Genomic DNA, 13,609 nt, shown 5'->3' on the forward strand with positions numbered 1-13,609 from the left:
ATCTAAAAGTCATGGTCAATTTAGTATACATGTATCTTAATAAGGGGGTAATGAAAAATATGCTGTTGGATTTCATTTTAATTTAATTAGTTATACTATACTATTTCTTAACAGAGACTGTCCAATTTTTTTTAAGTGTTGTAAATGTTTGTCTTAAAAGTGTGTAATTAGTACTAAGCTAATTCTCACATGATGTTGCAACAGAATTGACTAATTAGAATATATTTCAAAGTATTTCAGTAAAAAAGGTCACATTTATAAATAAAAGCATCACAAAAATGTACAGCTGTATGTCAATTTCACTTGTTATGGTCATGAACATTTAAAATGGACAGGGACAATTGGCACGGACGTCTGAGAAAACATTGCATTGGATTGAAAATGTATATAATAATATATACTTTATTTTATCAAGTATATAATCAGCCGATATTAGAAAATCCCAATTCGGGAAAGATTGGACGGAAGGCAAAGCAAGGGTAGGGTAGATGTAAGTTTGCTCAAAATATGATTGCTTGGGGTGGTGGTGCGGTTAGTCCACAATTAGGGGTCAAACTTTTACAAAGGAATGTAGAGAGAAAAATCTTCTCAAAAACCAATAGGTCAGTAAATGTGTAACTTGTGTGAAAGTATCCTAGCTCAGATAGAAAAGATTCAGTTTCGTTCAAATCCTGATTATTGTGATAGGGTTGGGCCACATTGGGAGAGGGTGTCAAATTTTTAGATCATAAGGAATATAAAGAGAAAAATTTTCCTACTCAGAAATCAATAGGCCAGAATAGCTGTTACTTGTGTGGATCAAAGCATCCTTAGGTAGTTAAGATTTAAGTTCGTTCAAATCATGATCCTCAGGGATAGGTTGGGGCCACAATGAGAAGGAGAGTTCAGCTTTTTACATAGGAAAAAAATGATTATTTACAAAAACTCAAATGTTATAATCTATTATATGTAACTTAAAATTATATGCTAGTATCTTTGCAGTTCTCAATTAACATTATCTTGAGAACTGCAATGTTAAATATGTGATATGACTAACTTATGTTACAAAAAGGGGCTAGGGGCCAATGCTTACATTAACTTTAATTAGAATATCTGCCAGTGGAGATTTTGAAAATATTTTTATACAGGATCTATTTTTAATACATTTTCCAGATATTTTGTATATGACCCCATTAAGCTGTTTTATTGTGGCTATATTTGCTCAGGTAAGCAATATGGCCCGTGGGCCTCTTTTTTTAACCGGAATTATTGGGTTTGTGTACGTAAAGCAGTTTAATTTTTCGTGTGTATCCCAACTTCCTGTGTAATATTTTGCTGGACCTTTTGCTGGACATCGTCGATATTACCAACATTTGGCATCACTATACGGTCAAATTCACAGACTGTTATGACTATGCAGACGAGCTTACTGAGGGATTGAATGATAATTAGCTTGTTTGGATTTTGAAGGTAGCTAGACGTCAAAACGGACTAAGTGAGTAAGTTAGCTATAAGTCACGTGTAATCAACCATTTATTACGACGTAAAAATGGTACCTTTATTTTATACTGTCTGTGTATTAAAACAAAAGGTATGAAACATATGCTCTAAGGTGACTGGTTAAAGTCATATTACTTTGTTCTAAGAAAAGTGAAACTCGCAATTGACATTAACTAGCCCCATTTTGACAGCAGCTGTCAACAGGTACGTGGTACTAGTTTTACTCCCAGTTCGTGATCAAACGCCTTTATGGCTCCTTTATTTTACCTACCAACGTGGAGTTAAATTTCAAATGTTTTTGATAAAGCTCTTTTTAAAAGCAAATCATGTCAACCAACATGACAAATACTATGGGTTGAGTACCTCGATTATGTCAATTCAATCTCCTTTTTAACACAAATAGTCAACGACATGTTTCTGTCCCAAAAAGGTATATCAAGTTTTTTCAAAACACAACATGGCCTGATCATTAACTCTTTGTTTGATTCCTATCCTCCATGAAAATGAGAAAACAAAAAATTAAGTGAATATTATAATTATGATCCTTAGATAAATGTCAAAAGCTCAAGTTAGACATAGAGGCCTGTTAGCTCAATATTTGTTCTCTCATTAAAACAAAATGTACAAAGTATAAAGGATTAAACTTTGTTTTACTCATGATGAAAATAATTACATTAGCATTGTTCTTGAACCATATTTGTTTTGTTACAATCTGATTTTCTTTTTGAAAGACATTTGACATGGTCATTTGACTGAAATGAAAAGATGTACAACAATAGGCCTTTGATTCTAATTTTATATATTGATGTACATGATATTGTTAATTTTTACATCTAGCTACCATTTGTATTTAACAACAAATCTTTGAAAAACTCATCTAAAGGTTGTAGATGTTCATCAACTTCATCTTTTAAATTGCATATCATGTAAATCAGACAAATTACAAATAGTCAATACATCTATCCCACCTGGCAATATTAAAGAAATCTAAAGTATATGATTTATATTTGTCACCGGGTTCACAGGTGTGTGACTGTCAGTCAATATATCGGGTCTCAATAGCTCAGTGGTTAGAGCGCTGGCAAGGTATGTAATATATCGGCAAGTGCTATAAAGATTCTGCCGAAAACAAATTTGTGTCAGGTAAGTCAGGTTAGAGTAATGGATACTTGGAATCCGGAAACACCGACTACTGACAAGACGAAAGATCACAAACCCTTAACAGATTTGGGAGTAAAGGTAAATACAGATAATCTTTCTACAGAGCAGTGTAAGGAGGTATATGGTGTTTTAGAGAAATGGTGTGGGTTGTTTTCTACATCCCCGACCGATCTCGGGCGGACGGATGTGGTGAAACACGAGATACTCTTAATGACAGAGGTACCCTGCAGAGAACCCCCAGAAAGGTATGGTACCTGGGTATCTCCCTAACAAACCCAGGTCTGGTATGTATGACAAGGAGAAAATGTCACAGGTGGTGAAAAGTCAAGTCTCAACCAGGACTCGAACCCAGGGCCTCTGGCGTACCGTGCCAGTGCTCTAACCACTGAGCTATTGAGACCCGATATATTGATTGACAGTCACACACCTGTGAACCCGGTGACAAATTCATGCAGAAAACCACAAAATTGGCTTTTTACTAATGTGTCAGAAAATGATGTACATACAGTACATATGATCATGGTTGTTTCTGTTTCAAAAAAGGTAATTTTTATCATCAATAATTGGCACAGTGGTACATGTAAAACTGTGTTCTTAATACTCGATCAGTACTCGATCAGTACGTAAGTTGGGGGAGGGGGGAGGGAGCTTGACCATCCAGGCTGCTGAGTGCTGCTCTTACTTTTGTGCAATTAATATGCAATTTTTCTATATTTTCCTGACCATTATATTTTAATAGCTGGACATTGGACAATGTGTTAAAAGTTTACTTACCTCACAATGTCAGGGGTCCTGAGTCCGCTCGTGGACTTGGGACACAAGTGGACTCAGGACCCCTGACATTGTGAGGATGAGAAACTGAAGTCAACATGTATCCTTATAAGAATACAAGAGAAGACAAGAAAAGAGAAAATCTGCATGCCAATTTTTTGTTAAAATTGAGTGCATTATGTGCATGTCTCTTGATAATTGAATTGAAATTTAATGCATATCATTCAGCATTCAGAGTGGGCTTTTAATGTTCAGCTCAAAATAAGTTTCTGCCTTTCCAGCTCACATCAATTTAACAATTTTGTTGATAATTTGAAAGGACAATTGAAAGCAAAAGGCGACAATGCTCAGGGATAGGGACTGAATCATTTAGTCATGTAGTATTGTGAAAATTTGAAATCATGACTTGCACACACCCATATTGATGACAATGTCTTCCACAGAATTGCTACTGCAGAGGCTGAGTGTCAAATAACATCATACAAAGGAAGAAAAAAACTTGTAGTGAATTGGTTGATCATGTTTTTGAGTTAAAAAGAAATGAGAACACTGTCATTATTTTGCTCAGCTTCCTCAGATTGAAATTGATTTTTTTTTTTGCCCATCAGCAATTCAATATCATTACATCTTTAGAACCATTTTTACAAGACTTTGGACTTTCGGTTGGATGTAGCTGTCTATTTCTTGCGTCAAAACAAGTTAAAAATGACGCGGTTTCAAGCGAAATATGCACTGATTGCGTAGTTTTAGCTCAAAACCCAGACAAATCTTGTTGATTTCAAAGAGCAATGGCTGAGTGGCCAGCAATGAAATAGACAGTCCTACGTCACATTGCTATTTGACAAAACTACCCAAAGTCTAAGCTCTTGTTAAAATGGTTCTAAATGTTCTTCAGAAGAAGCAAAAAATCCTTACTTTATATAAACATATTAAGATGTAAAAATTCTAACAACCATAGTTCTTGATCAACTCACAGTTGGGAACACAGAAATAAAAGGAATATATAAGATACTTTATATCCCTCCCAAAACCTCACAAAAGTAGCTAAGAATGAAAATTGGAAAAATTTGTTTGTAACCAGGCAGACAAAGAATGATTGTAAGTAAATAAACTTTCATGTACATGTACAAAAAAAATTATATACTCTGTCATCATTGAATGAATTGATTTCTTGGATCGACCTTTCTTATACAGATACTGGCATATGCTGTTCAGTGTTTGAAGTTCAATAGAACTCCAAACTACAATGATAATTATACCTCATGTGGAGCCGCGCCACACAAGTTTGCTTTAGTTTAAGTACTATACACATGTATATACTTCAATTTTTTAATATGAAGTTTTTTTTCTATATATGATAGAAAATCCATAAATTAATTGTAAATGAAGGTCAGGTTGACTGATGACACGCCATGTTTGTCTTTGATTTCAATTTCAATTTATCAAATAAGTGTTCTTAGTCCCATGACAAAGACATATCTGAAAACTCCTGATTTTCTGATACTTTTTACAGCATTGATATCCTAAAATTCTTGGTTATTCAAATTAAGCAACCTGTGTAATGATGATATATTTGCTGCTTTATAAATAAATCACTAGTTTATTGAATGAGGTTTAATGATTAATGATGCAGATGAGTTAAATCACTTAAAGGTCATATGAAACGATTTTTAACACTGATTTTCTTTCATGAATATAAAGCTTGGTATAAACAAATGTTAAAATACATGATGAAAGATTTTTTTGCCTTTGCATTACTGAGAAATAACCGTGAAAACTGAGCACCTGAAAAAATTCTTGCCTGCTTATCGTTCTTGATTTTGTGGATTTATGACGTCACAAAGACCCACCGATGTAAACAATGCATTAAAACTAGTGTAATTTTACAGTAGTTTATTGATTTAATTTTAGTAATTTTTGCATATATGAACGTGTCTTTCTTTTCAAATGAGATCATTTGATTTCGTAGAAGCCTACAGATGACTTAGTTTTAATTGGTCGTTAATGAATAAATCTAATATCAGCTTCTCACAAAAGTGAAATCATGATGAAGATCCCGTACTGGAGTGGAAATTTAACGAAAGAAATGCTCCAACATTTACAGCTGATTAATGAATTATCCTTATCCTTTTGAAATAGAAACATCCTTTTCTTCTTCGTTACGTATAATGATTGAGCTACATTTAAAGGGAATTAAAGCATTTAAATTGATTTGATTTATTTTGTCACATAAAAAAGTATATAAGGCAGGCCAATGAAAATGTTTGAGGCATTGTGTACATAGTTTGTATTTAAGAGCTGCTATAAAATGCCGCAAAATTATTCTTAAATTTTATTTCAAAATAATATAAATTTCTGACTTATTGATATATACCGTATATACTCGCCTATAAGTTGGTTTTTTTGGAGTAGAAAATTGAGTGAAAAGTGGGGGGTCCGACTTATAGGTGAGACATAGTAAACACATTTTAACAAGAGAGAAGTAAGTTATATTTCTTTTTAAATAATAAACAGATAAATGCAGTGAACTTAAAAAGAAAATTCAAGCAGTCTGTTTTTCACACCTAAGGTGATAATAGATATAGGGGTCATGTCATCTAAAACAACACAAGCCAACACTCCAGTTTAAGGGGCTAATTACCAACCTAATCAGTCAGTAAGGAAATAAATCACTATCATCAAATTTTCAATCTATTTAAATACCTGTTTTGAAGCTATTACCAACTTGTAATTAGTGTTATAAAAAATAATGGCATTTAAATCAAAAGTTATTAACATCATAGACCCATGATAGAAATAGTCAAGAAGCAATTATGGGGTGAAAAAAGGACAATTTTTTTTCGAACTCAAAACATGTATGATAAAATGTGGTATTTTATTGAGAGTATTTGTACATCAATTGTCGTGAAAAAGTAACCCGACTTATAAGGGAGTCAACAGCAAAATCTTCAAATTAAAGCTGGAAAAAGGCAACCGACTTATAGGCGAACCATACTTATAGGCGAGTATATACGGTATACATGTAGCAATATCTTTAGAAAATACTTTGTGTACACGTGTATTAAAGTTTTATTAAATAAGATCGCGGAAATATGTCATTTAAGGATTTAGAAATGCATCGGTAAAATAAATCGGTTGTTTGATAAAAATAGTTGTGAACGAATGTGAAGATAATCAACAGATTTTATTAAGAACAAGCATCAATAATGATAAAAAAAACGAAAGAAAACATTGCGGAAGAAAGTGAGATAAAAGGGGTCTGTGAGTTAACACCGCACATACACGTTTTAAAATCAAAACACCGCACATTCAAGTACACGTTTCAAAAACAAAACATTGGAAGAAATTTCTCTTAGACTAAAAATAATTAAATGGTAACATATTTGTGAATTTGAAAGTGAAACAAACAATATAATCGTGAAGCGAATGAGGCACAATGAGGCCTACAAGTTGTTTAGAAAAAAAATCTTAATGAATTGCATGGACGTGCAAATAGGAAAAAACGATCAGACTTATTTTTGAATTTGTCAATTTCATTAAAAAGATCAAAATAAAACATATAAAAATGCTTATATTAAAATTATATTATACTTGCATGTGGATCTATGAAGAAAATCATTTATTCTCCCTGCAGTCTCGAAACTGAATATCATTATGTACATGCTATTACATGTAAATAAAAACGCACACGATTTCATTTCTTGAGAGAAAAAATACTGACGTGGTTGATTATTGTATAATTATACAAGTTTTTATATAAAATAGTATTTTTTTTCTTTTAAAATGCTGCAAAATGACATGGATATTTGTATTCACAACATAGCTTTATAAGGCGATTGGGTCTTACTGACGTCATAAGCAAGGGAGGTAAGCCGCGTAAGTCAATGTTCCTTTTCCCGATTAAGTAATTTTGATCGACTGTGGCGCTCACATTTTGCATAAAATATCAAAAAAACAATGTCAGTCTTATTAAATAGGCACTTATGAACTCATTCCCGTATATAACTCAATATGGTCAGGATATCGTTTCATATGACCTTTAATTCAGAGCAATTTTCTGCTGACTTGAATTATTATTGTGTTTGCATGCCTATCCTACAAAAATGAATTTAATTATTAATACTCATGTACTAGAAATACCCTACATCCAAGTTTTTTTGTGTGCCACAAAATTTGCCAAATATGCCTGTGTATGGACATCACAGGAAATGATGCTTCTCTCAGAGAACAGCAGGTTTTGCTACTCACCACAGATGAGATTTACACTTAGTATTTAGTTTAAAATTGTAAAATTGTATCTTTATACAGACAAAGCATTATTTTTTTTAGAGAGAGAGAGATAAAGAGAAAGAGAGAGAGAGAGAGATTTGGTGCTACTGTGCAATATTGAGTTCATTAAAGAGGACATGTATTCCAACATGCTTGATTTTTACATGCACCAAGCAATCAAGACCAGAGACGGACCATTTGTGTGGTAATTGAGTCCTCCATTAAGGTTGTCAAGTCCAGTCTGCTGGGTGGTCTGTCTATACTTGTACAGTACAAGTGCTGCTGTTTAGAGGAGCTTTATAGCAATCAATGGAGACTGGGTCCTCCGTGGAATGTCATTGTGTATGCTGTCTGAAATATTGATCGCTCTGTCTGAAGGTGCGAGGAGCTTGCTGCATGCATGGCTACTAACATATGAGCCGGCTTCAGTGGCACCATACTCTCTGTAGGATTTTTTGGGATATTTCCTGTAGTGTGGATAGTTTGGCAGGTAGGTGGGGGTGGTTATTTGGACCATTTTAAGTGTGTGGGAAAGTCTTAGCCTTGTTAGCTATGACAGACTGGTCAGACATTTATTCTGTATGTAAACATATGGTAGTATTGTCTCAGTGGGTATATCCCATTGATTAGAGAAGTCAATCATACCATCATTGTTTACACTGTGTGGGAGTTCATTTCACACAGGAGTATTTAAAACCATTGATTGGTTTTTAATCATTTCGCAGAGCTGTGTACAATTCTTCATATCCCTTATTCGTGCAATGAATTTTCATTAATGGTTGAAAAGATGTTAAGTGGACTCATCATGCAGACCTCTACAGTTGAGAATCTGATCTAAAAGACTCAAAAACTGAATTAACTGTGTAATTCTATATGAGGGAGTCATGAGTTTTTGTTCGACAGGTTTGCATGATCTGTTGATCTCAGTCATGTACCAAAATGTACTGGTATAATATCAATTTCATGATATAAAAATTTTATTGCAAAATCAATCTAGACTGACTTGGCCTAGCAAGAGAATGAATTCCTCATGCTGGCTACTGAATTACTGGCTGCTATATTTTAAGACTTACCAAAGAATTTTTGACCAGAGTCTATTACAGCTATGATTACAAATTTTCATTGTCAATTTCAATAAATCTTCTTGAATGAGATGTGAGAGATATTCCTGAAGTATCAATTTGTTTAGAAAATTCTGAATAAATACATGTACTACACATTTAATTTGGGGGTTAAATTGCGTTTTGAATAATTCAATCATCAAATAATAAAAATTTGACTGGATTAGATTGGAATTTTCATTATTGTCATTTTATATTATTTTAGGTCCTTGCATTTCTGCCAATTGATGTCATTTTAAGGTTACATAATTGTATTGGTAAAAAAAGTTATTTTGCTTCAACAAACAACTTTCAAGTTGTCAGAATGTAGCATAGACATGCATGCAATTGAGATTAAAATGTTATTAATTTTGTAATGTATATTGATAATTATGTTTAAGTACAATATAATTCTGATATTCATAAGAATATTTGATAGCATTCTAATTATGATATTTCATAGGTCTTCATTGATGTAATTTAAGTCTTTATAACTACTGGTATGCATATTTTTAAGATATTTATACCAATATTTTCTTTTTTTATACTCTGATGAAAATTTTATTTATGTAGATCTAAATACATTTTCAGTTTACTGTGGTTTAATTCGTTAATATTTGTGGGCATCATTTTTCATGGATTTAGTTTCAAGTAAATTCGTAAGCAATAATCATATTAAATTATCAATTATTACAGTATGTAAATTTTTAGAAAATGCTCTTTAATTAACTGTGGATCAACTCGTAAATTAAATTATCCATGAAAATTGATATTTAAGGAATATTTAGGATACCAAAGTACTCATATGTGGAACTGTAATTTACAGATACTATTAATCTGTGACTGTAGTTTACAGATATTCACTTAATATCTTTGTATTTTGCAGATGATAGTGTAAAGATCTGTTGACCATGTCAGAAAGCGCTACGACCCCCTGGGTGATCGGCCCGGGCAGTGTGGCGGAACTCTCCTGTGACACGTTTATGGTGAAAAACCAGACTAAAATTGACTTCACCAATGGAGAATACGGAGGAATCCCCTTTAATTTAATCATTAATACTGCTGGATGGGTGGTAAGTTGGCTTTTATTTTCAGGATAGAGGTTATACCACTCAAGAGTAATTTTCTGGTGGCTATGACAGAGTATTGAGAGCTTATTTGATCCGAATTGAAGACTTTAGCTAAGCAGCTATCTGTAAACTACATGTATTTATACACCCCTTGCCTTATGAGTATTTTCCTTCTACTTGCAGCTTCTCATTCTGCTGTTTACTGTAGTGAGGAAGCTAGCCTGGGACTATGGAAGAATTGCTTTGGTCAGCAGAACCGAAGAAAAGTAGGTCCATAATCTTATACAGTGCCCAGGTGTCCAAGACCATATACTAAAGATAATATGCTTTGATTAATAAATAGATACTAAAAAAGATATACCAGTAAATAACATTACTCTGGTAGTTGGGTTAAGAACACTAGAAGTTACAGATTGTATTCAGTTCTCATGATATATATATATATATCTATTGAGATTTTAAACATATAAAATCTAATTACTGGTAAGTATATGTTTAGGGATGAAATACTATCATTTTCTTACATGCTTCTGTTAACAGTCTTACTGCTACAAATTGTCACCAATAGACCCATTGGTGATAGATTTACACCCAGTTTAGGTTTTATTTAAGTACAGACCTATAAACAAGATAAATGGGGGTAATCAGAGACAGGGAGGGAACCATACTGTAAGAGAGAGCTGATAGTGTGGGCAGTCTAATTACATGTACAAGCTCCATCAGCAGGGTTTTTTTTCATTGATTTTTATGTGAATTTAATTCTCACGAGGGTAGCTGTTTCTTTTCTAAATGAGAGTCAAGGGAGATAAATCGTGTCGATCAGGAAGGGCATCAATTAGGCCTGCTAGTTATAGACACATACCCTGGCGTATCAGTACAGCTCTTGCCCTACAGGTCTTAACTGATACCTTATTCAGCGGCGTACATTCTGTTAACAAAACTTTACAGATGCTTTCTCTTCATAACACTTCTTTTTACTTTTATAAGGCCTAAGGCATTTTTTTTAACTTCACATAACATGCAATATGATTTTTTTTCTTTTCAGCCAGAATTTGAATACCAACAGCCAATACAATGTGTAATAACGCTATTGCTGTCCTTTTCTATATATATTAAGCTAGCTTCTAATCCTTCTACCAATAACCAATACATATAACAAATTACCTACTTCACTACCTGGTGATTAACAACAGCTAGACCTAAGGCGTTCCACCTGTAATTTGGAGCTCTCTTTACTAGTCATGAATGCACTAGAACCACACCAAATATGAGAGAGAGAGAGAGAGAGAGAGAGAGAGAGAGAGAGAGAGAGAGAGAGAGAGAGAGAGACTATGCATGCATGCAAAAGGTGATGGAATTATATTTCGATACTGGATAAAGGTTGCATTTGGAGCATATATACACATTTTAGTTTAGTAGATATAGGACAATCTTCTAATTAGTGGCAAGTTGCTTTAACATCAATGTCAGGTTCACTATGATAATTGCTCGATCAAAAGTCTATCTAATGTGTGTTTTAATGGAAACAGCAGATTTTAAATTCTTATCAATCAGTGTATAGTTTGAAAATCTGATAAAGATTTGAGCTATCTTTGATAATTAAGAAATGAAGTAGATTCAGTAAATTAATCTTTGCATTGAAAGGACCATTTAAGATTTAGATAGTTTCTCCTGCAACATTTTTCAAATTCTTTTCCCTAATTTCCATAAAATTCTTTTTTTTTCACATGGTAAAACTTATAAACATTTTTGTACTAATTCTGTGTAACATTTTAATTCCCACCATGTGTTCTATATAGCAACTTATGTTATACTTAAACTTAAACCTCCAGACATAGATAATATTTAACATACAGCCGCATTATTTTACATTGGTAGAATGTCATGAATATAAAGGAATAGTGTATTGATTTTTGGGACAGGAATCAAGGTTGCTTTATTTTCCTTCCATCTCAAAGACTGCGATAATTCATCCGCAGACAGGCCACAGATGCAAGAGCTAGCATTGTCTGTCTGCAATACCTATAACTGTAGCTTGCTTAATAGCATGATTGAGAGCTGGGAAAGTTGTTTACATAAGTTTTTGGTTACCAATAATTGTTGATAAAGGTACCATACAATCAATTCAAATACCTCTAGAAATATTTAATGGAAACTTAATGTAACATTGTCACCAGATTCTTTGTGCTTGAGAATTATTTTTATTTCAGTAAACTTTAAGTAATTACCAGTATCATTAAAAGACACAAAAATGAATGATTTTCATCAAAAAAAGTACATATACCAGTGTTTTCTTTTGAAATTTTTATTTTCTAACACAATTGCCTTAAGAAGTGTACTGCCAACATTTGCTGCTCAGTAAACTATGATTAAAGTGATGTGTGTTAATGTAATTATAGGTGGACCTCCCTCTTCTACGGTGACCATGACGATGACACCAATAAGATGCAGGGCTCCGTGGAATCCCTGGACGCGCACCTCCACAAACACGACAATGTACGTATCTCACAAACACGAAAGTGTACTTATCTCACAAACATGACAGTGTATATATCTCACAAACACGAGAGTGTACTTATCTCACAAACCAAACACGACAGTGTACATATCTCACAAACACGACTGTACATATCTCACAAACACGACAGTGTACGTATCTCACAAACACGAAAGTGTACGTATCTCACACACACGACAGTCTACGTATCTCACAAACACGACAGTGTACGTATCTCTCCTCATTTCAAGCTCAGCAGTCACAATGTGAATTTCATATGATAAAAGATAAGCTGTGTTGTTTGATTAAGGGTCCTCCACACCCTTTGGAAAAGTTTTTTAATACAAGTCTGAATTTTTTTATATTCCTTTAATAAAGATATGAAATTCAGGCAAGCATTGAACTTGAAAATGACAGAAGAAGATGTTCAATTTTGGGGAAAAATCAACTTTTTAAGATGTATTGCTTTTCATTAAAACAAAAGTGCTTGCTATATTCGAACTCTGGAACAGGGGGTTAGTAGACCGAAGTTATACCCACTGCACTTCAGAGATTGACATCAAAAGTTGGTGACATAATCAGTGTCACAATGAGTTATATACCATTGAAAATTCGAAACTAAATGATGATTAGTAAAGAAGCAAAAGGCATCAGATGATAAAGTGGATCAATTTGAAGAGATCTGTGTTGATAAATGATACAGAGCATCACTGTATAGATCACTTCACCGTTCATTTTTCATTTGTCCAGATTTTTGTGGGCTCTAGAGATTTATCTAACTTAATGAATCAATGAATATGATTGTACTAAATTAATGTCAATTCTTAGAATGGGAGTGACCTTGAAATTAAGTGCAGGTCAAGGTTATCCTTATGTATCTCCTGGTCCAATCAGACCTCTACCAGGAAGTTACTTCACAATCTGGGACAGTCAGCATCAGCACTACAGGGAATTCATGTCTCATCAAACGGCCTCCTAATTGTTCTTTTAAGAGTCTGAATCCCATTTCTCTTAATTACTGTTATAAAAATCATGGAACTTCCATAGCAGAAGTTAAGTTTTTTACAAAACGCAGCACTGCACTTCAGGATTCAACATGGTTTCAATTGGAGGATTAAATCTTCGGGATGGTTTGTTTTCCCCCAATCTGCTCATTTACTAACTTCAAATCAAGTTGGCCATTGTTAGATTGATTTAGACAACCATGTGTTGAATGTGGTTATTATTAATCAATAATTTGCAGAGCAATTCTAAAAGTAATA

The 13,609-nt window shown here is 33.5% G+C and overlaps 1 protein-coding gene and 1 non-coding gene across 13 annotated transcripts in view; one reads left to right on the forward strand and one right to left on the reverse strand.

The window, feature by feature from the left end:
- The first annotated feature begins 1,283 nt into the window (after positions 1-1,283).
- The window catches only part of LOC105341349 (CSC1-like protein 2), a 30,871-nt gene continuing 18,545 nt past the window's right edge, over positions 1,284-13,609 (forward strand). For 8 of the 12 annotated variants that reach the window (XM_011447840.4, XM_066087378.1, XM_066087380.1 and 5 more), the window contains exons 1-5: positions 1,284-1,474; positions 9,667-9,853; positions 10,034-10,116; positions 10,896-10,928; positions 12,250-12,346. In XM_011447840.4, coding sequence (XP_011446142.3) covers positions 9,692-9,853; positions 10,034-10,116; positions 10,896-10,928; positions 12,250-12,346 — 375 coding nt within the window. In that variant the 5' untranslated portion in view covers positions 1,284-1,474; positions 9,667-9,691. Of the gene's footprint in view, positions 1,479-7,888; positions 8,171-9,666; positions 9,854-10,033; positions 10,117-10,895; positions 10,929-12,249; positions 12,347-13,609 lie in introns of those variants that run through there. The other 4 variants (XM_066087375.1, XM_066087376.1, XM_066087373.1 and 1 more) reach the window with 4 other exon arrangements.
- Trnat-ggu (transfer RNA threonine (anticodon GGU)) lies at positions 2,968-3,040 on the reverse strand. Its single transcript has one exon. It is a non-coding gene; the product is annotated as a tRNA-Thr (tRNA).

The sequence above is a fragment of the Magallana gigas genome, chromosome 6 (assembly GCF_963853765.1).
Source record: "Magallana gigas chromosome 6, xbMagGiga1.1, whole genome shotgun sequence".
Lineage (NCBI taxonomy): Eukaryota > Metazoa > Mollusca > Bivalvia > Ostreida > Ostreidae > Magallana > Magallana gigas.